This window comes from Neophocaena asiaeorientalis, unplaced genomic scaffold (assembly GCF_003031525.2).
Source record: "Neophocaena asiaeorientalis asiaeorientalis breed wild unplaced genomic scaffold, Neophocaena_asiaeorientalis_V1.1 scaffold363, whole genome shotgun sequence".
Classification (NCBI taxonomy): domain Eukaryota; kingdom Metazoa; phylum Chordata; class Mammalia; order Artiodactyla; family Phocoenidae; genus Neophocaena; species Neophocaena asiaeorientalis.
The window spans coordinates 1,231,090-1,258,507 of NW_020172006.1; the positions used below are offsets into that span (position 1 = coordinate 1,231,090).

At 40.4% G+C, this 27,418-nt stretch overlaps 1 protein-coding gene across 8 annotated transcripts in view; it reads right to left on the bottom strand.

Moving 5' to 3' along the window:
- The window catches only part of GAB2 (GRB2 associated binding protein 2), a 64,262-nt gene extending 45,347 nt beyond the window's left edge, over positions 1 to 18,915 (bottom strand). For 2 of the 8 annotated variants that reach the window (XM_024749556.1, XM_024749511.1), the window contains exons 1-4: positions 18,760 to 18,914; positions 17,359 to 17,597; positions 16,307 to 16,446; positions 3,837 to 4,137 (exon numbers count right to left, since the gene is read on the bottom strand). In XM_024749556.1, the coding sequence (XP_024605324.1) occupies positions 3,837 to 4,098 (262 nt within the window). In that variant the 5' untranslated portion in view covers positions 4,099 to 4,137; positions 16,307 to 16,446; positions 17,359 to 17,597; positions 18,760 to 18,914. Of the gene's footprint in view, positions 1 to 3,836; positions 4,138 to 16,306; positions 17,194 to 17,358; positions 17,598 to 18,759 lie in introns of those variants that run through there. The other 6 variants (XR_003003712.1, XM_024749521.1, XM_024749530.1 and 3 more) reach the window with 6 other exon arrangements.
- Positions 18,916 to 27,418: the final 8,503 nt, after the last annotated feature.

Genomic DNA, 27,418 nt, shown 5'->3' on the forward strand with positions numbered 1-27,418 from the left:
AAAAAAAACCACAATGAGATATCACTTCAAACTTGTCAAATGGCTATTGTCAAAAACATATGAGGTGTGAGCAGAGATGTGGAGAAAAGGGAACCCTTGTGCACTGTAGGTGGGAATATAAATTGGTACAGCTACTATGCAAAACAGTATGGAGTTTATTCAAAAAATTAAAAATAGAACTACCATATGACCCAGCAATGCCACTTCCGGATATATCACTGAAGGAATCGAATATACTATCTGGAAGAGATATCTGCTCCCTCATGTTCATTTCAGCATTACCTACAGTAGGCATGACATGGAAACAACCTAAAGGTCCACTGAAGAATGAATGGATAAAGAAAATGTGACTATATATTAAAAAAATCACATTATTTATATATATATATATATATATATATATATATACACACACACACATTCTATAGACATACACACACACACATATATATATATATAGTGTGTGTGTATATATATATATATATATATAAAATTCAGCCATAAAATGAAGGTAATCTTGCCATTTGTGATGACATGGATGAACCTTCAGGCCATTACGCTAAGTGAAATAAGTCAGACAGAGAAGGACAAAAACTGTATAGTCTCACTTATATGCAGAATCTAAAATAACCAGACTCATAGAAACAGAATAGATTGGTGATTTTCAGGGGCAAGGGTGGGGCAGGGGAAATGGGTAAGGATCAAAGGGTACAAACTTCCAGTTATAAAATGAATAAATCCTAGGGATGTAATATATAGCATGGTGACTATAGTTCACAATACTGTAACAAATGTATACTTGAAAGTTGCTAAGAGAGCAGATCTTAAAAGTGCTCACTACACATGCACTCCGCCACACGTACATCTTGTTTATTCATTAATGGACATTTGGGTTGTGCCCACATTTTGGTTATTATGAATAGTGTTTCTATGAACATTCATCTATAAATTTTTGTGTGAACATATTTTCATTTCTCTTGAGTATATGCCTAGGAGTGGAATTGCTGGATCATAGGTTTAAGGTTTTAAAAAACTGACACACTGTGTTCTCCAGTAGCTGTACCATTTTACTTTCCCACCAGCAATGTATGAGGTGGAATGTATGAGCAATGTATGTTTCTCCACATTCTTGCCAACAGTTATCATTGTCCACATTTTGATTGCAGCCATCCTAGTGGGTGTGAAGTGCTAGTGGTATTGCTTTGCATCTTCCTAATGATTAATGATGTTCAACATCTTTCCATGGGCTTACTGGTCATTTGTACATCTTCTCTGGAGAAATGTCTATTCAGATCCTTTGCCCAATTTTAAATGAGGTCATTTGTCTTTTTCTTGTTGTTATTGAGTTGTAGGAATTCTTCTTATATTCTAGATACTAGACCCTCATCAGATATGATTTGGAAATAATTCCTCCCATTCTATAGGAGGAATCTCTTAACACTTGATTCCTCAGCCCTCAGCCAGATCTACTGAATTAGTACCTGTAAGTTAGATAAAAGTTTTTAGGGTGATTCTGATAAGGCACCAGGTTTGTGGACAAATAATCCAGACCAGAGCTTCTCAAACTTTAACGTGCATACAAATCACCTAGGGATCTTAATAAAATGTGGATTCTGAGGGAAATAGAAAAATTCACTAGAATACCACAGTAATAATGGTTGTAAACACGATCCACTGATAAATGCTAAAATTAGTGCGCAAAAGTTTAAGGAGAAATTGGATATCTGCACATGATTAAAGTATTTCCTCCAAACTATTTATTAATTACAAAAGCAAAGATAGTAGTTTTACAGTGGAGGAACTTGGCAGATACTGCCTTAATCAAGTGATCAAGGTTAACATGACCAGTAATAAGACGTATTGACACCATGTGCCCCTTGATACAACGTGCAGAAAAAGGCACATCACCTCTGTGGTAGTCTCCCCAAAACTTCAATCTAATCATGAGAAAACACCAAATGGAGGGACATTCTACAAAATACCTAACCAGTACTTTTTTTTTTTTTTGCAGTACGCAGGCCTCTCACTGTTGCGGCCTCTCCCGCTGCGGAGCACAGACTCCGGACACGCAGGCTCAGTGGCCATGGCTCACGGGCCCACCCACTCCGTGGCATGTGGGATCCTCCCGGACCGGGGCACGAACCCGTGTCCCCTGCATCGGCAGGCGGACTCTCAACCACTGCGCCACCAGGGAAGCCCCCTAACCAGTACTCTTTAAAAGTGTCAAGGTCAAACAAGACAAGACAGACTGAGGAACTGTCATCACAGATTGGAGGAGCCCTGGAGACAGAACCACCAAATCTAATGTGCTATCCTGGATTGAATCCTGAACAGAATAAAGACACTGGTGAAAAACAGGTGAAATCCCAATACACTGCAGTGAATAGTACTGTACCAATCAATGTTAACTGCTCAGTTTTGACCACTATACCTGGTTAAGCAAGATGTTAACATCAGGGAAAGCTGAATGAAAGATACATGGGAACTTGCTGTACAATTTTTGCAACTCTTCTGTAATTGTAACATTATTTCAGAATAAGAAGTTTTAAAGATACACAGATTCTGATTCTGTAAGTCTGGGTGGAAGTCTTCTGCATTTCTAACAAGTTCCCAGGAGAGGTTGACGCTGCTGGTCCACAAACCCCACTCTGAGCAGCAAGAATCTAAACCAGCGGTTCTCAAACTTAACTGTGCATCAGATCACCTGGCAGGCTGATCAAAACACAGATTGCTGGGCTCCACGCCCAGAGTTTCTGATTCAGTAAGTCTGGAGTGAGGCCCAAGAATTTGCATTTCTAACAGATTTCCAGATGAGGACGATGTTGCTGATGAGCTAGGAATGGTTTTTGTTTTAAAGGGCTGTAAAAAATTTAGAAAACAGGTATATGAATCAGAGACTGTATGAGGCCTTCATTTATGTACAGAAAACGGATGCTGAGCCCCAGACCCTTGCTACTTAGAATGAAGTTTTCAAAAGACACTAATGTCTAGGTCCCACCCCTGAGGTTCTTGGTTAACTGATTTGATATGGGTCCTTGGCATCAGCATTTAAAAAATGTTCTTCTACTTCTGATATGTAACCAGGTTCAGGAAACTACTAATATAGGGTCTCCATCTGCCTCAAAAAAAACCCTACTCTTCAATCATCCCAGAGTTGAGGATGAGCCTCAACAAATGTCAAAGAGCGTTTCTGCAATTTAAAACTTTTATTTTGAAAAGTTGAGCTACCCTTTTTTTTTGAAGGTTAACAAAACCCAACACAAATCAGAATCTCCCCCTCTTGACTGTCCCTTCCCAAGTAAATATAATGAACACTGGATTATACATCAATAATAATCACAAGGGATCCCAAATCTCCCCCTGCCAAAAAAAAGTGGCAAGGATAACTGCAGGATGGTCTGAAATAGACGGCAGGAACGGACAGAGATGCATCAGAGAAGGGAGAAAGGTGTGAGTTGCCCTATGGGATGGCTGACAGTTAACAGGGCACAAAGAGCTAGAGAGCTGAGGGAAGGGGAGAAAGGTGCAGACCTGCGAAATGTGGTGGCATGGAGGTACTTGAAGAAACACCATCAAGTACCTCGAGCTTCATCATAACCCCAACATATCTGTTTCCCACTTGAGCATATTTAGTGCTAGGAGGCCCTCTATATTTGGCTACCCCTTCACACTCTTACCCTTTGCCTACTACTCCTCTGCCACAGAGGAAAGCCTTTAGCTACAGGTTGTTCTCCTGATTCAAGGCATATGAGGGCCATCATCCTAGCCCCAACTGCCCAGCCCCTCCCAGGAAGTGCCTGGCCCCTTCTGAGAAAGATCCGTGTTTGTTCCCATACCTGTGCTCTCCTCAGCCTGATTGAAGCCACAGATCTGGCAGATGCTCTGGACCCACTTATTCATGTCCTCCTCCGTCTCGGCCACCAGGTAAAAGGTGCGCTCGCTGGTCTTGATGTCAAACACAAAACTATCCTGCAGCTCCTTCTTGTTGAAGGTCAGGCCTGCATCCACCTGCTCGCAGAAGTTCAGGTTGATGATGCGCAGGGGCTTCTTGGAGTGATCATTCTTGTAGTATTCCAGAACATCTGGGTCACCGCTCATCCGCCCACTCCGCAGGATAAACCAGCGTTTCTTCCAGGCCTGAACAGGAAGGAGTAAGAAGAGGGTGGAAAGTCATTAGTTACTTCAAAGCTTTTCACAGGTCCTCAGATGTCACCAGGTTAAGGGTGGGGACTGTTGCACCTGCAGGCTGAGCATGGCCTCTATCTCCGTTTCTTACTTCCCCAGAGTTTCAAAAATGAAGGATGACTAGAATGCGTGTTAGTGCAGCATTTCACTATGGAAACAGGGTCTTATCACTATGAGATGAGATGTGGCATTCCCACTTTTTAGGTCAGGAAGTCTGATGAGGACTAAAACACTTTAGAGCAATTATTCCATTAAGCTAGAATACAGACTCAGACGCACCTTTCAGTCAGGGTTAGTTGCAAAACTAACATCTCAGTTTATGGACGGGGTCCCCCAATAAGACATGGTGAGTTGAAGCAACAATGTCACACAGAGCAAGTAGCAGAGAAACAAGTTTCCTAACTTTCAGTACCCCGTGCTTTTTACCAAATCATGATGCCTTGGAAAAATCACATAGAAACCCTTCTAAAACTTCTCTGAAGCACATAACTTCAGGATTTCCCCATCTCATTCACTGCTATATCTCTAGTACTTATAATAGAGCCCTGCACACACTAAGTACTCAATATACATTATTGAATGAATAAACTCCTTACATCTTGTCATACTATAGAATTTAACACTAGATTACATATTCCCTTATGTTGTCTTCTACATTCCATCTCTTCAATGAGACTGAGTAATCTGTGAGCAGACACCACACAAAGTGGTAAAAAGACATCACATATAAAACAGAGCCTTGGGTTGAGTCTATGCTTTACCACTGACTTAATGTGCGATTTTTAGATAAACTACATACTTCTTTGGATCCTGCTTCATCTATAGAATGAGAGTCAACATCACCACCGCCTGTCCTACCTACCTTATAGGGTTTACACTATGCAAACACACATAAAGCACTATGTATACAACCCTAAAGCACTGCAAATGCCAAGGATCAGACTGTCATCACAGTTCGTTACATCCTACCGGGACCTTCACTCCGTTAATCCTGCCACCTTGCACTCTCACCTTCTATCCCTGTCCTCACTTCCCTCCCTACCTAACTTGCTCCTGTGATCCATCATTATCATCATTCCCTTGCTTTTTTCCTCCATTCCTCTCCTTTATCTGGGAAACCACAACCCCTGGCTAAGTCTAATGCTCAGCCTAGTCTGCCTGTTCCCATTCAGCCGTATGTAGTTGGAGAAAATCATACAACTACGCTGGCTGCTCTCACTTTAAATTCAAGTGAGCCCTTAGGCTGCCTGACAGTCCTACTACATTTACCTGGTCCATGATTTTCTCTTGCTCTTTGGCAACAGTCTTTGAACTTCTCTCTCTTTATTTTTTAATTTTATTTTAAAAATTTATTTATTTATTTATTTTTTGGGTTGCATTGGGTCCTCGTTGTTGCACGCGGGCTTTCTCTAGTTGCGGCGAGCAGGGGCTACTCTTCGTTGCGGTGTGCGGGCTTCTCATTGAGGTGGCTTCTCTTGCTGTGGAGCACAGGCTCTAGGCACGCGGGCTCAGTAGTTGTGGCTCGCGGGCTCTAGAGCGCAGGCTCAGTAGTTGTCGGGCACGGGCTTAGTTGTTCCATGGCATGTGGGATCCTCCCGGACCAGGGCTCAAACCCATGTTCCCTGCATTGGCAGGCGGATCCTTAACCGCTGTGCCACCAGGGAAGTCCCGAACTTCCCTCTCTTTAAACCTCCAACACCTCTACTCTTTGGTATGAGAAAATACAAGCAAGCAAAAGAGAATCTACACATGTTCCATCACCAAATTTACCAATCTGTCTGCATTTGTAGCAAAGTAGTTTGTTACTAGGGAGCATGGACAGTTCACCCAGTCTAAGGCCAACCTTCTTCCACTTGAGCATCCCCTCTCACCTACATGTGGACATCACTGTATCTCTGGAATCACTGCATTTTCCCTCCCTCCTAGGATCATTCCCATCAGGACCCCAACTTCTCCCAGCCAAGGAAAAAAACGAGAAGCTTGACTTGATCCCACATTCCCTTCCAGCAATGGCCCAGTTTTCTGCTCCTCTGTACGGTAAAACCTCAAAGAGTTTTCTATAGTACTAATCATTGTTTCCTCTCCTCCCATTCTTTTCTTGGAAGCAGTCTAATCAGGCTTCCCCCAGCTCCCCCCACCCCCCACTAAAATATCTCAACAGAGGTCTTAAAGACTTCAACATTTGCATTTCACTTGATCTCTCAGCAACATCTGATAACAGTTTATTATTCCATTCTCTTTGAAGCTCTTTCTTCACTTGGCTTCAGCGCTCACTCAGTGCTAGTTCCTTCTCATCTCCCTGATCTCTAAATGTTAGAATGCCCCAGTGCTGGGTTCTCAGACTCTTCTCCTTCTATACCCACTTCCTAGGTTATTTTATTCCACTTTACAGGTTTGCAAGCCATCTAACTGCTGCAATTCCTAAATTTATATCTCCAGCCCAGACCAGCCTACTGAACTCTAGAGTCTTACATTCAACTCCTCACTAATAGGCATCTCAAACTTAAGGTGCTCAAAACTGAGCTCTTGACGTCCTCCAAGCCTGTTCTTCCTGCAATCTCTCCCATCTCAGTTACAAGCAGCTCCAGCCTTCCAGTTGCTCAGGCCAAAAATCCTGATGTCATCATCAACTCCTTTCTTTCCCATTCCACATCTAACCCAACAGCAAATCCTGTCGGTCCAAACAGTTCAAAATACATCTACGACCTGGTCACTTCTCCACACCTCCACTGTTAACTCACTTGATTGAGTCCACCATTGGGTCGTCTTCCTGCTTCTATGCTTTCATCCTGCAATCTATTCTCAACACGGGTGCTGATGCAAATCAGAGCATGCCACTTCTCTGCACCAAGTCTCCACTGGCTTTCTGTCTCACTCAGAGTAAAAGCCAAAGTGGGCCTAGTATGACAGTCCCTCATCCCACAGCTCTCCTTACCTCCTGCCACTCTCCACCTTGCCCATTCTGCTCTTGCCACACTGGCCACACAATCCCTCCTCGGGGTCTTTGCTCTGGTTGTTCCCCCTGCCTGGAATACTCCTGCCCCAGACAGTCCCATTGCTTATTTTTTCCTTCAAGTCACTATTCAAGTGTCACATCACTGGACAGACTGTTTTCCTGACCACCCAACCCTCACACTCTCCCGCTTACTCTGCTATACTGATCTCACTAGCACTTACGCCACCTAAAACAGCACATTTTTGTTGATTCTACCCACCTCCCAGGATGTAAACTCCGAGAGGGCAGGGATTGGTTCTTTTTATCCCATGCTGCATCCTCAGTGTTTAGAATAGTGCCTGGCACAAAGGTGGTTATCAATAAGTATGTATTGGACTAATCAATGAATCATTTTCTTACGTGAACTCCTTACAGAATCTAGAAGGTCATGGGGATATAACTGGTACCTGATGAGCCATGGTGGAAGTGAAGATTAAGGTATAGGATAGAGCTGAGGAAATAAATATAAGTACCATCTACTATAGTCACCTAAAATCTTGCCCAGGCCACTACTTACAGAACTCTGTGTGCATGTGTGTATGTGTGTGCAGGCATATAATGAAAGTGTGTGGGAAGCAAGGTGCATTTTTAAAAGGTATTGAAGCTTGTGTTTCAGTTGATGTATCCCCCGAGTGCTTGTCTCTGTAGAAAGAGCTGCCTTCAAATCACTGGTGTGCAGGTGCAAGCATAAACACACACGCAGACACTCTCATAAACAAGAAAAAGGCGTTTGCTACAGATAACATCAGAGCCTGTCAGGTTCTGCTCGCAAGAAGTGGTGCAGGCTGATAAATGGCTGCCTACAAAATGCTGATAAATTTATGACAGAGCAGGCAAAGCCATCTAGTCTAGTTCCAAATTCACATCGCTCTTCTGCCACAACACTCTCTGATCCAACTTCACGTATGTGTTTTTGGGGGAACCATACAATTCAGAACTAAGTATAAGCAACTCCAAAGAGTCTAGCTCCAAAGACAACTTCTCTGATCCCCTCAGCTGAAATGGACCTCTATTTCCTCTGAACCATCATAACACTTTTAATGTACTTTTCATGTCATGTCATTTTTCTTTTTCACAACATATTACAGATATTTTAGTATTTGTTGTTTCTTCCCAAGTAGACGATGAGTAAAATCTCCTCCTATTCCTCTTTCAATCTTCATGGTAGGCATTTACTAAGCAAGGCTCTTTATCACTGAACCTCTCTTATCTCCCTGGTCTCATTTATGTTTCCTTCCTGCCATCCATCCATCCATCCATCCAACAAACACTTATTTAGTGCTTACTAAGCTACAGGCATCATCCTAGATGCTGAGGATACAGCATGAATTCCTGGTCTTACAGAAATTACAGGCGCATAACAGGTTACTTATTATTCTCCAAATGTGCCACATAATTGCATGACTTCATGTCTGTGCACAAGCTGACGCTTCTTCCTAGAATGCCTTTCACCTCACCTCATCTATCCGGAAAATTCCTATATTTTCTTAGTGTCAGGTTAAATATCACTTCTCCTGGAAGGCCTTTACTAACTTCCCATAGAGCTGGTGCTCCTGTCCCTTGTTCCCTTAATAACCCGTGCTTTCTGTGGCATTTCTTCACTCATCTTTGACATTTCGATTGCTCATATGTCTTCCTCCCCTTTAAGCTCTGAGCATCTTGATTTTCGGGTCCTGTGTGGCCAACAGTTACTCGGCAGAGTACTTAGCCTATATGGGAACTCAGTAAAGATCTGTTGATTTTTTTTTTTCATTCAATCAGTGTATTCATTTATTCAAACTAATAAATGCAATTTAAAAAGTTGAGTTTTCACAGTAGAAAGTAGGAAAGGAGGACAAAAAAGAGGATTACAGAAAAGAGAATAAGATAAAGGTATGCTGTGGATTCTCTATGACGTGAGTTTTCCAGCACCTTGTTCCCTTCATTTTGATGAGTGCAGGACCCTGTAATAAATATTTATAAAGGAGTCTGGGCACTTCAGCTTGAAAGTACCCCATGATATAGAAATGAAAAATTTACTGCTGGAGTACTGACATGTAATGCAAGGAGAATACAGGAACTTGAGTCCTGAGTATGTTCTTAAGGGGAAAGCTTCTTCAGGACTGTTCTTACATCTGTACAAAATCTCCTACAAAAATGAACTCAAAATGGATCACGGACTTAAATGTAAAATACAAACAGAATTCAGCAAGATATAAAAAGAATTATATAACATGACTAAGTGGAGTTTATTCCAAAGATGTGAAATTGATTCAATATTTTAAAAAAATCAATCAATGTAATCAACCACAGTAATAAGCTAAAGGAGAAAAACCACATGGTCCTATCAATCAATGCAAAAAAAACATATGACACATTTCAACACCCATTCATGATAAAAACTCAAAAAAATAGGAAGAGAGGGGGAACTTCCTCAATCTGATAAAGTGCATCAACAGAAGACCAACACCAACATTACAGGTCATATTGAAAGGCTGAATGCTGCCCCCTAAGATCAGGAACGAGGCAAGGATGTCTGCTCTCACCACTTATTCAACATAGTGCTGAAGTTCTAGTCAGGGAAATAAAGCAAGAAATGGTTATAAAAGGCATAGAGATTGATGGATCTAGAGGGCATTATGCTAAGTGAAATAAGTCAGAGAAAGACAAATACTGCACGGTATCACTTATGTGTGGAATCTAAAATCAAACAAACTAGTGAATATAACAAAAAGGAAACAGACTCACAGATATAGAGAACAAACTAGTGGTAACCAGTTGGGAGAGGGAAGGGGGTAGGGGCAAGATAGGGGGCAGGGATTAAGAGGTATAAGCTATTACATATAAAGTAAATAAGCTACAAGGATATATTGTACAACACAGTGAGTACAGCCAATATTTTATAATAACTATAAACGGAGCATAACCTTTAAAGATTGTGAGGCGTTATGTTGTACACCTGTATCTTATATAATACTGTACATTAACTGTATCTCCATTTTTAAAAAGGCATACAGATTGAAAAGGAAGAAAAAAAGTGTCCCTATTTGGATGACATGATTGTCCACATAGAAAATCCCAAGGAATTTAGGAAAAAACTCCTGGGACAAATAAGTGAGTCTGGCAAGGTCACAAAATACAGGAGTACCTCATTGTATTGCATGTTGCTGTATTATGCTTTGTGGACATTGCATATTATACAAATTGAAGGTTTATGGCAACCCTCTGTCAAGCAAATCTTTGGCACCATTTTTCCAACGCATTTGCTCACTTTGTGTCCCTGTGTCACGTTTTGGTAATTCTTGCACTATTTCAAACTCTTTCATTATGATTATATTTGTTATGGTGATCTGTGATCAGTGACTGATGAAGGCTCAGATGATGGTTAGCATTTTTTAGCAATATTCTTAAATTAAGGTATTACATAGTTTTTCAGATATAATGCTATTGCACGCTAATAGACTACAGTACGGTGTAAACATAACCTTTATATACACCAGGAAACCAAAAAGTTCATATGACTCGCTTTATTGCAGTATTTGTTTTACTGTGGTGGTCTGGAATTAAACTGGCAATATCTCCAAGGTATGCCTGACAAGATGAACATACAAAAATGGATTTGTTCCTGTATACTAGCAAATAAACACATGGGCATAGAAAATAAAAACACAATGCCATTTATAATCATTTTTTTTAAAATGAAAGAGGTGTGAATCTAACAAAACATGTTCAGGACATGTATGCTGAAAACTATACAATGCTGATAAAAGAAATTTTAAAAAACCTAAATGGAGAGGCACACCATGTTCATGGATTGGAAGACACAACATAGTATATCTCTCCAAATTGATGTTCAGATTTAACACAATTTCTATCAAAATCCCAGCAAGGGTTTTTATGGATGTAGACAAAATTATTCTAAAACATATATGGAAAGGCAAAGAAAGTACAATAGCTAAAACAACTTTGAAAAAGAAGATAAAAGTGGGGAAACAAGTCCACTAGATTTCAATAATTATTGTATAGCTACAGAAATCAAGACCATGTGATACTGGCAAAGGGACATACACATAGGAACAATGGAATAAAACAGGAAACCCAGAAATAGATCTACCCAAATATGCTCAACTGATTTCTGACCAAGGTGAAAAAGCAATTTAGTGGAGGAAAGATGGCCTTTTCAACAAATGGTGCTGAAGCAACTGGGCATCCATAGGGGGGGAAAAATGAACGTCAATCTAAGCCTCACACCTTATACAAAAACGAACTCCAAATGAATCATGGACTTATACAAAAATGAACTCCAAATGAATCATGGACTTAAATGTAAAGCTATAAAACATTTAGAAAAAATTGGAGGAAATCTTTAGGATCTAGGGCTAGGCGAAGAGTTCTTAGACTAGACACCAAAACCATAATCCATAAAAGGAAAAATCTATAAATTAGACTTCATTAAAATTCAAAACTTTTGCTCTGCAAAAGACGGTTAACAGGCTAAAAGGATAAACTACAGAGTGGGAGAAAATATTTGCCAACCACATATTTGACAAAGGAGAGTATGGAGAACATATAAAGAACTCCCAACACTCAATAGTTTAAAAAGGGAAACAAACCAATTAGGACATGGGCAAAAGACATGAAGAGACATTTCACTGAAGAGCATATGCAGATAGCAAATAAGCACATGAAAAGGTGTTCAATATCATTAGCCATTCGGAAAACACAAAACCACAAAGAGATTATCACAGACCTATTAGAATGGTTAAAATAAAAATTGTAACAACGCAAAATGCTGGCAATGAGGCAGAGAAAAGGTGAGACTCTAAAAGGTTAGAGCCACCATGGAAAACAATTCGGCAGCTTCTTAAAAAACTAAACATGCAACTGCTATATGACTCAGCAGTTTTACTCCTGGGCATTTATCCCAGAGAAATGAAGATTCATATTCATACAAAAACTTGTAAATGAATGTCTATGTAAATTTTATTTACAATAGTTCCAAATGGGAACAATCCAGATGTCCTTCAATGGGTAAGTGGTAAATAAACTGTGGTACTTGCATACCATAGAACACTACTCAGTAATAAAAAAAAGGAACAAAGTATTGACACATGCAAAATCCTGAATGAATCTTCAGAGAATTATGCTGAATGTTGTCAGAGCCAATCCCAGAAGGTTACATAATGTGTGATCCCACCTATAGAGCATTCTTTTTTTTTTTTTTGCGGTACGCCGGCCTCTCACTGTTGTGGCCTCTCCCGTTGCGGAGCACAGGCTCCAGATGCACAGGCTCAGCGGCCATTGCTCACGAGCCCAGCCGCTCCGCGGCATGTGGGATCTTCCCGGACCGGGGCACGAACCTGTGTCCCCTGCATTGGCAGGCGGACTCTCAACCAATGCGCCACCAGGGAAGCTCTATAGAGCATTCTTGAAATGAAAGAATTTAGGAATGGACAACAGATTAGTGGTTGTCAGTGGTTAAGGAGAGGGTTGGACTGGGATAGAAGTGGGTGTGGCTATAGGCGAGCAGTATGAAAGATCCTTGTGGTGATGGAAATGTTCTGGATCTTGACTGTAACAATACCAACATCTTTGTTGTGATACTGTAGCACAGTTTTTGGAAGATGTTACCACTGGGGCGAAACTGGTAGAGGGTACTTGGGATCTCTGTTACTTTTATGACTACATGTGAATCCAAAATTATCTCAAAATAAAAAGTTTAATTAAAAAAAACTTATCCACAAGAGAATTAGAAAGTTCACAGAAGAGAAGTAAAGATCATGGAGAGAAAGGTTCATAGCCGGCGAATGATTATAACCAGACCCAGTTGTCCTCAATCTTTCCCACTCAGGGATGGAGATGGACTCTTAAGGAATCACACGAAAATATAAATAAACTTTAGAGTTCAGACCCCTGAGCACGAGGGCACAAAAGGGACTGAACTAAGAGTCACCAGAATTTCTAAACCTACCGAGCTACCTGTCAGCTCTAGGAAATCTTCACTGTAATAGCAGACAAGAGTCTCTGCCTTGGGGAAACAAACAAAGAAATAAGGTACCAGCCAGCTTCTCCAATTTTTTTTTTTTTTTTTTTTTTTTTGTGGTACGCGGGCCTCTCACTGTTGTGGCCTCTCCCGTTGCGGAGCACAGGCTCCAGACGTGCAGGCTCAGTGGCCATGGCTCACAGGCCCAGCCGCTCTGCAGCATGTGGGATCTTCCCAGACTGGGGCACAAACCCGCGTCTCCTGCATCGGCAGGTGGACTCTCAACCACTGCGCCACCAGGGAAGCCCTCCAATTTTTCTGTGTAGTAGCCAACCTCCAAGATAGCTCCTAATGAATCCATTTCCCAGTGTAGTCTTATGTAGTCCCCTCTCATTCAGAATAAGGATGAACAAGGGCTTCCCTGGTGGTGCAGTGGTTGAGAATCTGCCTGCCAATGCAGGGGACATGGGTTCGAGCTCTGGTCTGGGAGGATCCCACATGCCGTGGAGCAACTAGGCATGTGAGCCACAACTACTGAGCCTGTGTGTCTGGAGCCTGTGCTCCTCAACAAGAGAGGCCGTGACAGTGAGAGGCCCCTGCACCGCAATGAAGAGTGGCCCCTGCTCGCCGCAACTGGAGAAAGCCCTCGCATAGAAACGAAGACCCAACACAGCCAAAAATAAATAAATAAATAAATTTATTAAAAAAAAAAAGAATAAGGATGAACAATAGGATACTGCATAAATGAAAGTGTGTGACTTCCAAGGATAAGGCATAAAAGACACTGCAGCTTCTTTCTTGTTCTCCTTTGGATCAGCTGCCATGTTGTAAGGACACTCAAGCAGTACTAAGGAGGAATGCACAAGGTGAAGAACTAAGGCCTCCTGACAGCTATGAAAAAGAGCCATTCTTAGAAGCAGATCCGTCAGCCCCAGTCAAGAAGACTGCAGCTATAGACACTTTTGACTGCAATTTCATGAGAGACACTGAGCCAAATCCACCAAACTAAATTGCTCCTAAATTGCTGAATCACAGAAACCACATGAAATAATAAACATTTATTGCTCTTTTAAGCCAGTAAGCTTCGGGGTAATTTGTTATCCTGCAATAAATAACTAAGACATTTTACCTTCCACTACCACGGCCATTTGGGTGTAACCAACGTTAGCCACTAGGAGGAAAGCCTTGTCTATTTAGGAGACTAAAAGCAGAGGCTAAAAGATAGACTAATAGGCCAATGGAACAGAAGAATCCTGAAACAGACCCCTACATACAGCATCACTAGATTTCAGAAAAAGATGATACGGCAGCGCTATGGAGAAAAAAAACCTGTCCTTTTGATAAGTGGCACTAGGTAAATTCAATAACCATGGGAAAAGAAAGATTCTTGATCCTTATGTCACGCCACATGTGAAAATTAATTTCAGAACATTGTAAACCCAAATGTGAAAGATAAAACAATAAAGTATTTAGAGGAAAACAAAGGAAAATATGTTTCTGACTTTGGGGTAGGCAGTGATTTCCCGAATATGCAAAAGGTACTAAGACAACAGAAAAAGTAATCAATTATACTACAGTAAACTTAATTTCTGGTTATCAAAAGGCACCGTTAAGAGGATGAAAAGCCAAGCCAAGAAAGTGAGAAGAGACATTTGCAATACATACATCCAATGAAGGACTCATATTCAGAACATATAAAAAAAGCCTATAAATTAGCAAGAATAAGACCACTCAATAGAAAAATGGGCAAAAGTTTAAATAGACACTACACAAAAGAAGATACCCAAATGGCGATAAACATGTAAACAGATCTCAACTTTATTACTCATTAGGAAAATGCAAATCAGTAACACTAAGACAACCACCAGAGTGGTTCCAATGAAAAAGACTGACAATGGTAAGTTTGCGGAAGGATGTGGAAAAACTCTCACACCCTGTTAGGATGAATGTGAGTTGGTATAATCACTTTGGAAAACTATGGCAGTGTTTACTAAAACTGAACATACACCTCAGGACCTTGTATCTACTCCTAGGTACTTACCTCAAATAACTGTGTACATATATTCACCAAAATACATGTAAAAGTATGTTTACTGCAACACCATTCATAACAGCCCATATCATACCTGCCTTTTTGCACTCCTATTTCAAGTGCTTGTTACCTATAGTCTGGACTGTTTGCATATCTTCCTAACCTAAGTTATCCTAAATTAATACTTATAAATGATTCCAGTTTAATCTTCCGATCAGAGTAAAACTCTGATCATGTCATTCCCCTTCACTATCCAAAAATTTAATGGCTCCCTATCACCTGCATAGCAATGTCCAAATCTTATGGCTTAGTTTTCTTTCTATTAAAATAAATTATTTTCAATGTGGTAAAACATAACATAAAATTTACCATTTTAAATGTACAGTTCTGTGGCATTAAATATATTCACACTGTTGTAGAGCCATCAACACTATCCATCTCCAGAACTTTTTCATCTTCCCCGACTGAAATTCTGTATCCATTAAACATTAACTCCCCATTCCTCCCTGTACCCAGTCCCCGAAAACCACTATTAGACTTTCTGTATCTTTGAATTTGACTACTCATATATGTGGAATCACACAATATATGTCCTTTTGTGACTGACTTATTTCACTTAGCCTAATTGACTTATTTCACTTTATGCCTAATTCCTGGTATAACCCAGCCAGGCAGAAGAAACACTATTAATTCAGATCAACAAAAACTCAAACCAAGGGGCACAAAGGCAGAGAAATGAGAACAGAATGAGATAGATGATGCAGAGTGCGATAAGCAAAGCTTGAGATTAGAGTGAAAAGACCCAAGTTATAGTCCTAGTTCTTCCTTTACAACCTTGGACAAATTTAACATCTCTTAAGCCTTAATAACCAAATATATAAGAGGGAAAATAACAAAGCTAATAATACTGATTTGAGAATTAAGTACAATTATTAAGTGTGAGAGCAGCTAGGACCAAACTCTCTGCATGACACATGTCAAGAACATAGTTATTGACTCTAAAGCAGCCCAAGGACATTCTGGGATCACGTAACTGGAAAAACAGTTATCATTATGAAAGATCCCCAGATTTCCAATTCATAGTTTTAGTTTTTTCACCATGAAAGACGCATTATTTTGTCCTTTGTCTTACCGCATACCACACATCAGCAACTCCTCTGAATTTCGGTTAAAGGTATCAGGATTCTTCCAGTCTCTCAGATTCAAAATCATCTACTTCCAATTCAACTCTTCTTGCTATTTCACTGTTCATGACGGATCAATGAGCTCCTTCTATAGTATTCAGTAAAACAAGCACAAATTCTGCTAAATGCTTTGAGGGATAAAGAAAGAAGGCAAGACCCAAACTTTCCTTTCAACTTACAATGCTTACAACAATTCAGGGAGATAAGACATGAACACATATCCCTAAAATAAAAAGCAGATTTTTATAAGCACCATAATAGGGACACAATATGCTATTAGACCACTGAAGCAGAGAATCAAACCTTTAGGGATGGGTAGGAGAGGGGGAGAGAGAGAGAGCAACAAAGAGAAATGAACTTGAATGAATATGAACAGTGAAGAAGGTAGGGTTTGATATACGGTTTGGGGAAAGAAGGAGGAAAGGTCAGTTCTTATAGAGCACATAGTATGACCAAGACCTGGGTATGGGAAAATATGACAGGTTCAGAGAATGTGGAACAGTCTTTTTTGAATGTGGAAAAGAAAGAGGAAAGGAAGAGTCTGGTTGTCCTGGAAAGCCAACACCATCCTAAGAATTTTTAATATTTTCTTTACTGATAATGGAGAGCCACTGAAGAGAACAGATTAGCAGAGAAATGATAGCTATTGCTGTGCCCTTAACTGGAAGAATGAGGAAGACCAACCAGAGAAAGGAAACATAAGAGGCAGGAAAACTAAGAAGCTATTGGAATACTCTGCAACAGTGAGAGATGATGGCAGGGAGACAGAGCACAAAAGACAATGCAAGTCACTTTACTCAACAACGGGGCTTAAAGAAGTACATGGCATAAGGGCCAACCCTCAAGAAAGTTAGAACCTTCCACTTGTGTCTAAGATTAACAGAACGCCACCACCTTCTCTGATGAAACAGAAGTGACTGCTTTCCTTTTGTACCCAAATCCAGTAAAACAAAACAAAACAAAAAAACGTTTCACAACCACCCAGACCACAGACATGTACCATGGGTATATAGGGCCCGGAAGTTGCATCATTCTTGCTTTGAGTGGAGAGTGCATATCCCTCACGAACCTCTCTCTGTTCTTTGGGTTATATTCCAAGGTCTCCAAGCATGTAGAATGCAGACGTGACTTCTTCCTATTGCTCTTGGCACCTAGAAAACTTCGGTGGACTCCAGTTCAGCTTTACACTGGCCAGATCACACAGGAGTGCTGTGCTCAGTTCTGGTGGTGTAAAGGGTCCTGAAATCCAGTGGTACCAGGATTTAGTGAGGTTTTGCCCAGAGTCATGACTGTCGTGTTCTGAGATATAAGAGGCTAATGTACAGAAGAACGATTTGATTCATTTTGGATGATCCCACATACTAAAGCTGAACTAGGGCCAGCAGGGGCATGCTACAGAAAAGCAGAGTTTTGGCTCAGTGTAAGTAAGAATTTTCTAAAAGAGCGGTCCAAAGCAGATCCTTTGGAAACTGAAGAACTACTCAGCACCGGAGATACTAAAGAGCAGTTAGCCTAGAGCAGGGGTTAGCAAACTTTCTCTGTAAAGAGCAGAGAGTAAATATGTTTTAAGCCTCACAGACTATACAGTCTCTCACAGCTACTCAAGTCTATAGTGGCATGGAAGAAGCCGTAAACAATTTGTAAGCAAATGAGAGTAGCTGTGTTCCAATAAAACTATTTAGAAAAAGAGGTGGTGGACAAGATTGGCTTGCTAGCCCCTGGCCTAGACTAGGAGTGGGTAGGGAGGGAGAGTTGAGCAGTGGGTCGGTAGGAAGAAAGGGACTAAGGTCTCTTCCAACCATGAGAGCCTTATGTATTTTTAACCAAGAAAATCTGACATGGTAACACCTCATTTAATCAGATTATTCATTCTTGGAACAGAGGGATGTGTTCTTCTCCAAAACCAAGTATTAACTAGAACTCCCTTAGTTTCAGCCTTGACAGTTGAAAATATTTCTGAAACTCCAGAATCTTCTGCCTTGCCTTAGGTACTATACCAAAGATAACAGAACTTTTCTTTGATGACTAAGGACTTCTCAGAGCCTCAGACCATCTTTCCAGATACCAAATCTCACATGCCTTGTGGCTAAAGTTGTAGAAGGGTCAAGACATTTCTTGGAAGAGGGTTTTGTGTAACTCCTAGAAATGGGTGTGTCCTTTTAACTTCCATCTTTCTGATGAGGGTAAAGCCAAAAACTGCCAACAAACCAAGAGAATTCTGTTAAGTGACGATTATAGTTAGTTAATTAGAATCTAACTGAGGTTACTGGATGATATCAATCAATTGAACTTATTAGTCAGGGACATTAAAAACATAATACTTGCATCTTCAAAAGCTCTTTGCTTTATATATAAAAAAATCCACCCATAACACATGCACACACTCATCACTCACACTCACCTTTCTCTTGGTAAAACTGCAGGTGGTGATGTAGTTTGAGTTCCAGCCCAAATAATCACAAAGACAGAAGAATAATTTGATCTGACTTGTGAGCACATGATGTACAACTATATCCCAACACACTGCAGCATGAAGAACACTAAGCTAGACTTATGGCCCGTAACTGTTAACAGCAAACAATAAGAGAGTCCAGCGGGTTATGTAACAGTCACACATTTCTGGAGAAACACTTCCTGAGTGAGAAAGGGCTTCCTGCTACCCTTCCTCTAGGTATACTTCAACTACTCTGGACCATGGTGATTTTACACTCTGAGGGAGGAAAAAAGGCACTTGAAGTTCCTGCTAGATTCCATGTGCTTTCTATCCATTATCCCATTTAATCCTCAAACCAATGATACAAGGCAAATAAATCCCTTTTTTTACAGATGAAGAAAAAGAGGTTCATCGAAGTTAAACAATTTGAAGAGATCACAGTCCCAATCTTCTGGTCCACTGAGTCAGGGCTTAGGGTCCAGAAAGAACTTAAGGAGAAGCTAATGCAGATGAACTGCTGACTACACTTTGGGAAACACTGGCCACAGAGTTTATGAAAGGTTGAGTTCACAGTTAGTAGGTGATGTTGATAGAGGAATTAGAATCTAGGTCTTAGCTCCTAGTCCAAAGTTATTTCCAGTCCTCAAATCCAAATCCCTTAGGATCATAGTTACATGCTCCGGACTCATTCATTTGAGTAATAAAGATCCTCTCTGACTCCAATGAACCTTCCTTGTTCCTTGGGCACAGGATAAACTTTATCTTACCACAAGACAAGTCCATTCTAAGGTCAGGGGCTTTTTTAGCTCCAAAATCTAGCACACTGCTTGATAGATGTTATGCACTATATAACTCTTCAGTGAAAGGTATACCAAAGAAATAAAAGGAAAGAATGTCTATTTGCTCCCTCTTTTGGTAAAAACATGCAAACAAAACCTCTCAGTCAGATGATCTGTTAACGTAACACTTCTAGGATTCTAACCATCTCTATCCTGGGTGAGATAGTACACATACACCATAAACACAAAAGATACCATGGAAAAGTGCATGTCTTTTATGTGAAACTGACTCCCAACCCTAGGCTTCAGGGGGTGGATCATGGGAACCTAAATAAAGCCAATTAATACATTTCATCCAGTGATTGGTTCAGCAATGGGCATGAGCTCCAAGCCAGCTCAAACAGTCGTTAAGATTCAATACTAGGACTTTTGTTTGTGTTACTAAGAGTGGGCTCTCTCTTTCACTGGAGAAAAGGTTGGCATGATAAGAGCTTGAAGTTGCAAGGACCACCCTCTGGAGTCTAAGAACAACAAAGAGAGAGCAGAGTTAAAAAGATGGACCTTGATGAAATGTGTGTCCTAAATCAAGGGGATCCTGAAGCCAGGTTTCCCCTTTCTGGTGACTCAACAAACTCTTTCCCATTTAACACAGGTTTTTGGTGTTTGTGTGTTTTTTTAAATTTCTTTGGATTTTTTATTGGTATTTCTTTGACCTTTATTTCTTTTAACATCTTTATTGGAGTATAATTTCTTTTACAATGGTATGTTAGTTTCTGCTTTATAACAAAGTGAATCAGCTCTACATATACATATACATATATCCCCATAACCCCTCCCTCTTGCTTTTCCCTCCCACCCTCCCTATCCCACCCCTCTGGGTGGTCACAAAGCACGGAGCTAATCTCCCTGTGCTATGTGGCTGATTCCCACTAGCTATCTATTTTACGTTTGGTAGTGTATATATGTCCATGCCACTCTCTCACGTCGTCCCAGCTTACCCTTCCCCCTCCCCGTGTCCTCAAGTCCATTCTCTATGTCTGCGTCTTTATTCCTGTCCTGCTCCTAGGTTCTTCAGAACCTTCTTTTTTTTTTTAGATTCCATATATATGCAACACAGGTTTTAAGCATGTGTCCTATTTTGGACCCAGAACCAGTTTGTTACCACAAGAATGACTCAGAGGTCCTTTCCATGTGCTCTCATCAAATTCATTATTTAATCCATTCTTTTGTTTCCTTCACTTTCAATTTTTTTTCCATTAGCATTTATTCTCCTTCCTCCTTCCAGTCATTCAATCAACATTTATCAAATGTGGATAAATGTCAGTGCCTATTAGTGCCAGGTCCTTTAGGATCTCATGATCCTTGGAAAGGGCAGGCAGGTACGTACACAGGTAACTCAGCGTGCTGAGGTCAGGACTCCAACAGAGGTACGAACGGAGAGCGCTCTGCTTGGGAGCAGTCAGGGAATGGTGCAGAGCACAGGTGATACCTGGATTGGGTCTCGAAGGATAAGAGGAGTTTTGCTAACTGAAGAAAAAATACTGGAGGAGGAACTTTTCAGGAAAAGAGAATAATACGAGTACGGTTAACTCTCATTATTCACAGTAGTTATGGTCTATAAAGTCACCACAAACACTGAATTAGCAAATACTGAATCCTTTCTCCTGGAGGAAATTCAGGGTTAGGTTCCTGCAAGCCTCTGGCCAAAATATTTTTGTCAACCAATCCATACATAATCTTGTTTTATGTCTGTTTCTGTGTAAAGACACCGTATTTAATATATACAGCTGATTCATTAATATTGAACCCATAACAGCACTATAACTCGAGTCTGGATGAAGTTTATCTAACACGTGTGTTTCCTCTAAAAGGTACACGATGATCTTGTGCTTAGGAGCCGTAGACAGTGGTTCAGCACTCCGCTTGGGGGCATTTTAAATAGTGAAATCATCAAACAAAAATGTGAAAAACATGGCATGAAGAGGAAGGGGCACTAGTGTGCAGGGTAAGAGCTGAAACAAGAAGGCCGAGTGTGGCTTTGTTCTGTCTCAGCGTGGAACACGTACATGGGGAGCTCAGACTTTTCACTGCTCTGCATGTTGCATGTCTGTGACTGACCTTGAAAGAGCTGTGAGTACTGGCTTTGGGGTTACAAATAAATTTTAATAAGTAGGTGAATTCTCAAATATGGAGGCTGGAATCTCTGAACAGGAGTATCAATTATATAAGAAAAAGCTTGGTGTGTTCAAACAGTAAAGCTAAGTTTGTGAAGCTGCAGGAAGATAAAAAACAGCATGGAACGGCGATCACTGAAAGGAAGGCTGGAAGAGTGATTTGGGGCTATTTTAAGAAAGGCTTCACATGCTGAGTTTTATGTATTTTTCTGTAGGTCAGCTGTTCTCAGTATCAAATATTAATGCAAAATTAAAAATTTGAGAATTCCCTCATAGAACAGAAATATACATTTTAGTATTTGTTAACTAAGAAATAAAAGCTGCGAGGAATTCACAAACTCAATTATTTTGCTGATCACAATATCTACATTTTTTTTTAAAGTACAAACACATGTAAAACACTTATTCACTGCATAAGTAATGCTTGGTGTGAGTGACTGTGTGTGTTGTTAAGGACCCAGTCCACCATGTCGGAACGACTGTCATGTACCTAGCGGAGCAGCCCAGGTAGAGAGAACTACATGTGCAAAAGCCCTGAGGAGGAAGAAAGCTTGGCTCGTGGTAGGACCTGACAGCAGGGCATGGCTGGAGCATAGTGAGCACAGTGGAAAGTATCAGGAAGACAAAGCAGGGACAGATCATAATGAAGCCTTGAAAGTCATTTTATGAAGTGTAGCTTTTATCTTAAATAGAACAAGATCCCTCAATAGGGGCGTAATTAAATAAACTGATATATTAGCAATTGAAGAAACAAACAAGAACAATGTAGTACGATCCTACTTATATTAAAAACCCTGTATGTTTATGGATACATACATATGGACACCACTATATATATATGTGTATTTACAGTATACACATATAGTATACACATGCACACACACACAGTGTCTTACAAATGCTCAGAAAGGCATTCCAAACTGTTAGCAATGGTTTCCTGTGGAGGAGAGTTGGGTATATAAGAGTACAAGGGTACTTTCATACTTTAATCCATGCACTTCTGTATTTTTAAATAAATAGAGCATGAGACCGCTAAATGGTTTTACATTTTTTCACATTTACATTTCTTAAAGGATCATTCTGGCTTGTAGCAAATGAAGTGAAGGCGGAAAGAGCATGAGTAGGGAGCTCAGATAGACAACTAAGAAATAATGGCATCTGGGTCAGGACAGTGGCAAAGGACATATACCTTCAAGATGTATTTCAGAGGCTGAAATGGCTGCCCCTGGTGATGAACTGAATATGGGGGATATGGGAGAAGGAAGAATAAAGAAAGACTCCAAGATTCCAGCTTGAGCACGCAGGTGTTGTGTTATGACTTATGGTGGGGAAGGGAACCACAGCCACATCTCTCCGACAACCCCTCATGGTGCACGGTACCCACTCTTTGTCTCTACTGCATCCTAAACAAAAGGGTAAAATGAATTTGACATGTGTGAGAGGGAGAGGTTCACAATCTGGGACACCAAAGAGCCTTGTATCAGTGATTACATTGACTGAATTCGAGATTGATTCCCCAAAGACCAGGTCAATCTTTCTGCAGAGGACTCAGGGAATCCATTAGTGAAATTACCTCTCCCATTGACAAAACAACAAATGAGTCATTGCCAACCCTTTGCATTTTGGAGAAACAAAGGTCATTTCACCGAAGAACCTCTCTTTCATGTCCTTGAATGCTCTGATCTAAGTTGTATTTAAAGCACTGAATTAAGTGAAGGTTACCAGGGAAAATCAGGGCAGAGTTGGGGGAAGGGTAGACAAATAATGCCCACAAATATAGTTAAAATGTTTCCTTTCCTCTAGGACAAAGTCTTCTCTCATCTACCTCCCCAACCCCAAGTAATCAAAGAGTAGAGACTCGGCAGGCTTTGGCTTCCCTAAAGACCTGGTTTCACACTTTCTTAAACAACAGTGGTATTTAAAACTTTCCTGTGAAAAAGAAAACAAAAAAAACACAACTTTCCTGTGCATCAGGATCACTGAGACACCTGTTTAAATGTAGATGTTCCCGGGTCCCAGTCTCAATAGAGATTCAGACTCAGCAGGTCTAGAGTGGGGTCCAGGGATACAAACCCCAAATGACTCTACTACACAATGTCCAAGAACCCCACTTTGAGAAACACTGAACTACATTGCTCACGATGGTTGATAAAATGCAGTTATAATTTAGGAAGTTGCACTGGAGGAAGAAGTGGATCATGGAGATCTGGGTTGCACTTCCAGCTCCGTCTCTAGTCAGTTAGCTGGGCGGGGGTGAAAGCACTTTTCTGCTCTGAGCCACAGTTTCCCCATTTATAAAGCACAAGTATTGATTTTCTGCATCTCCAACTTACCTTCAATTTCTGACATTTTAAGACCCCAGGAAAAGACAAAGGGTTGGAAATGTCAAGTAGGGCTTCCTGCCCCTTGTACCAGAGTGACTCTCCCTAAGGTACTCAGATTGTGAATATACATGAATAAGAGTATAAAATCCAGTGCTTTCTGGAACTGGCTGGTTATGAGCAAATACGGGAAAAGCTACTTCTAAGGCACAAGATGAACTGGGAGTGGGGCCCTTCTGGAGCCTGGCTTCCTTCCCTAATCACAGCACTCAATATAAAAGCAGGGAAATAATTCAAAAGGTGGAAGGAGAAACTGAACCTAATTCCAAAGATTAACTCAGGTGCTCAAATAAATGCCCTGTCTGCCTCCTGGGAGCCCTCATTTACATCCATCCAGCTGCCTGAACTACATATATCTGAAAAACATTCCCGTATGGAGGCTATTCCGCAACCTCCATATGATTTATTAGAAAGGCTTTTGTTTAATTTATAAGAAGTCAGTATATAGCATTAGAAGAATGACCTCTGGGCTAATGCTTCCTTTTTTTCCCCCTTGGTTTTTAAAAGTCAACATTACAGAGGTATATAATTTATATGCAACAAAATTCACCCACGTTAAGACTTCAGGCAGATGGGTTGTGATGAATGTATACACTGTATAACCACCACCACAATCAAGACAGAATACTTCCATCACCCCAAGGCATTCCCTTGTGCCATTTCCAGATTAATCCCCACTCCACCTGGCCCCAGGCAATAGATGATCTGCTTTCTATCACTATAAATTAGATCTGTCTTCTCTAGAGTATCACAGAAACAGAATCATACAGTAAATATTCTTTTGTGCCTGGCTTCTTACGTACAACATAAAGTTTTATGATTCATCCAGATTGCTGCATGAATCAGTTTTTAACTGCTGATTTTAATTGCTGATAGTATAACATCTTAAGGAGTTACCATATTTGTTTACCATTCACCTATTACTGGACAGTTACATTGTTTCCAGTTTGGGGCTATTATGAATAAAGCAGCCATGAACAATCATGTATAAGTCTTTTTGTGAACATGCTTTCATTTCTCTTGGTTATACCTAGAAGTAGAATGGCTGGGTAACATGGTAAGTATACGCTTAACTTTATAAGAAACCGCCAAACCGTCTTCCAAAGTGCTTGTCCATGTTTGCATTCCCACCAGCACTCTGTGAACATTGTAGTTTTTCTACAACACTTGGCCATTATAGCCAATCTAGTGAGTGTGTAGTGGCAACTCATTGTGGTTTTAATTTGCATTTCCCTGATGACTAATGATGTTGAGCATCTTTCCATTTGCTTATTGGTTCTTTATCTTCCTTTGTGATGTCTGTTCAAATCTTTTGCCCATTTTTAAATTGAGTTTTTTGCTTTGTTACTGTTTTTTTTTTTTTTTTTTTTTTGGAATTATTGAGTTCTAAGAGTTCTTTGTATATATTTTGGATACAGTCCTTTGTCAGACATATGTGTTGAGAATATTTTTTCCCAGTCTGTGGCTTGCTTTATCACTTTTTTAATGGTGTCTCTTAAAGAGCAAATGTCTTTAATTTTGTCCAATTTATCATTTTTAAATAGTTCAGGCTTTTTTTAAAAAATTAATTAATTAATTTATGGCTGTGTTGGCTCTTCGTTTCTGTGCGAGGGCTTCCTCTAGTTGCGGCAAGCGGGGGCCACTCTTCATCGCAGTGCGTGGGCCTCTCACTATCGCGGCTTCTCTGTTGCGGAGCACAGGCTCCAGACGCGCAGGCTCAGTAATTGTGGCTCATGGGGCTAGTTGCTCTGCGGCATGTGGGATCTCCCCAGACCAGGGCTCGAACCCGTGTCCCCTGCATTGGCAGGCAGATTCTCAACCACTGCGCCACCTGGGAAGCCCATAGTTCAGGCTTTTTTATGTCTTATATTTCTTGTCTAAGAAAGCTCTGTCTACCTCAAGGTCAGAAAGATTTTCTGCTTCATTTTCTTGTAGAAGTTTTATAACTTTAATTTTTACGTTTAGGTCTATGATCCATTTTGGGTCAGAGTGAGGTAAGGATCATGGTCCATGTTTTTCCAAATGAACATACAGCTATTCCAGCAGTGTTTGTTGAAAAGAAGTACCCTTTCTTTATCAAATTGCCTTGACACTTTTGTTGAAAATCCGTGACCAAATGGACGTAGGTCTATTTCTAGACTTTCTATTATGTTCAATTGATCTCTCTCTATATATACTTCTGCCAAGACCACCCTGTTTTGATCACTGCAGTTTTACAATAAGTCTTGAAATTAGGTAATGTGAATCCTTCAACTTTGCTCATCTCTTTCAAAGTTGTTTCGATTATTCCAGTTCCTTTGCATCTCCATGAAAACTTTAGAATCAGCCTGTCAATTTCTACCAAAAACAACAACAGCAACAAAAACCAAAATGCTGAGATCTTGATTGGCATTGCATTGAATCTAGAGATCAATCTGGAAAGAAACTGACATGATATCATTTCCTCCTTAAAATTCAACAGAGAAGCCAACAGGCCTGGCGTTTTCTTTGTGGGAGGCTTTTAATTATAGGTTAATTTTTTAAATAGATACAGGGCTATTTGGAATTTTACTTTCTTCTGTGTCAGCTTTGACAATATGTGTCTTTCAAAGAATTTGTCATAGCATACAAGTAAACAAATTTATTCAGGCAAAGCTGTTCATAATATTCTATTATCCTTTTTTTAAAAAATTGAGATATAATTCATATACCATAAAATTCACCCTTTTAAAGTGTACAATTCAAATTTTTTTTAGTATAGTCACAATGTTATACAACCATCACTGCTATCTAATTCCCAAACAATATCATCTCCCCCAAAACTATCCTGTACCTAATATCAGCCAGTATTCAGTCCCCCTTCTTCCCAGACACTAGCAACTACTAATCTTCTATTATCTTTTAATATCTGCAGGATCTATAGTAATGGGCTGGTCCATTTTTGGTGTATTCTATTTCCACCGAGATCTAGTTCTAATGCAGGAATCAAGTGAAGTCACATTACAGTCTGGGACTCTGGAGAAATGGAAAAAGTGAGAATTTCCCTGAAGTTTGTTAACTAGGCTCCTATTGCCTAGCAGCACTTTTCAACCAGTGAGAGCGTGTGCCGCGTAATTGAAAGGTTTTGATTACTCCAGCCCTAGGAAAGCTGAAGTCCCCGGCCCAGTCTCCTCTGGCCACAAACTACCTGCAGTCTGACATTAAAATGCTATTTTTTTGTGATACGATATAAAAGAATTTGGAAGGCGTGGGCCTACAGTACTAAGTCCAAACTAATCAGGATAATACTCGAGGACCTTCTTTCATTTGGTCC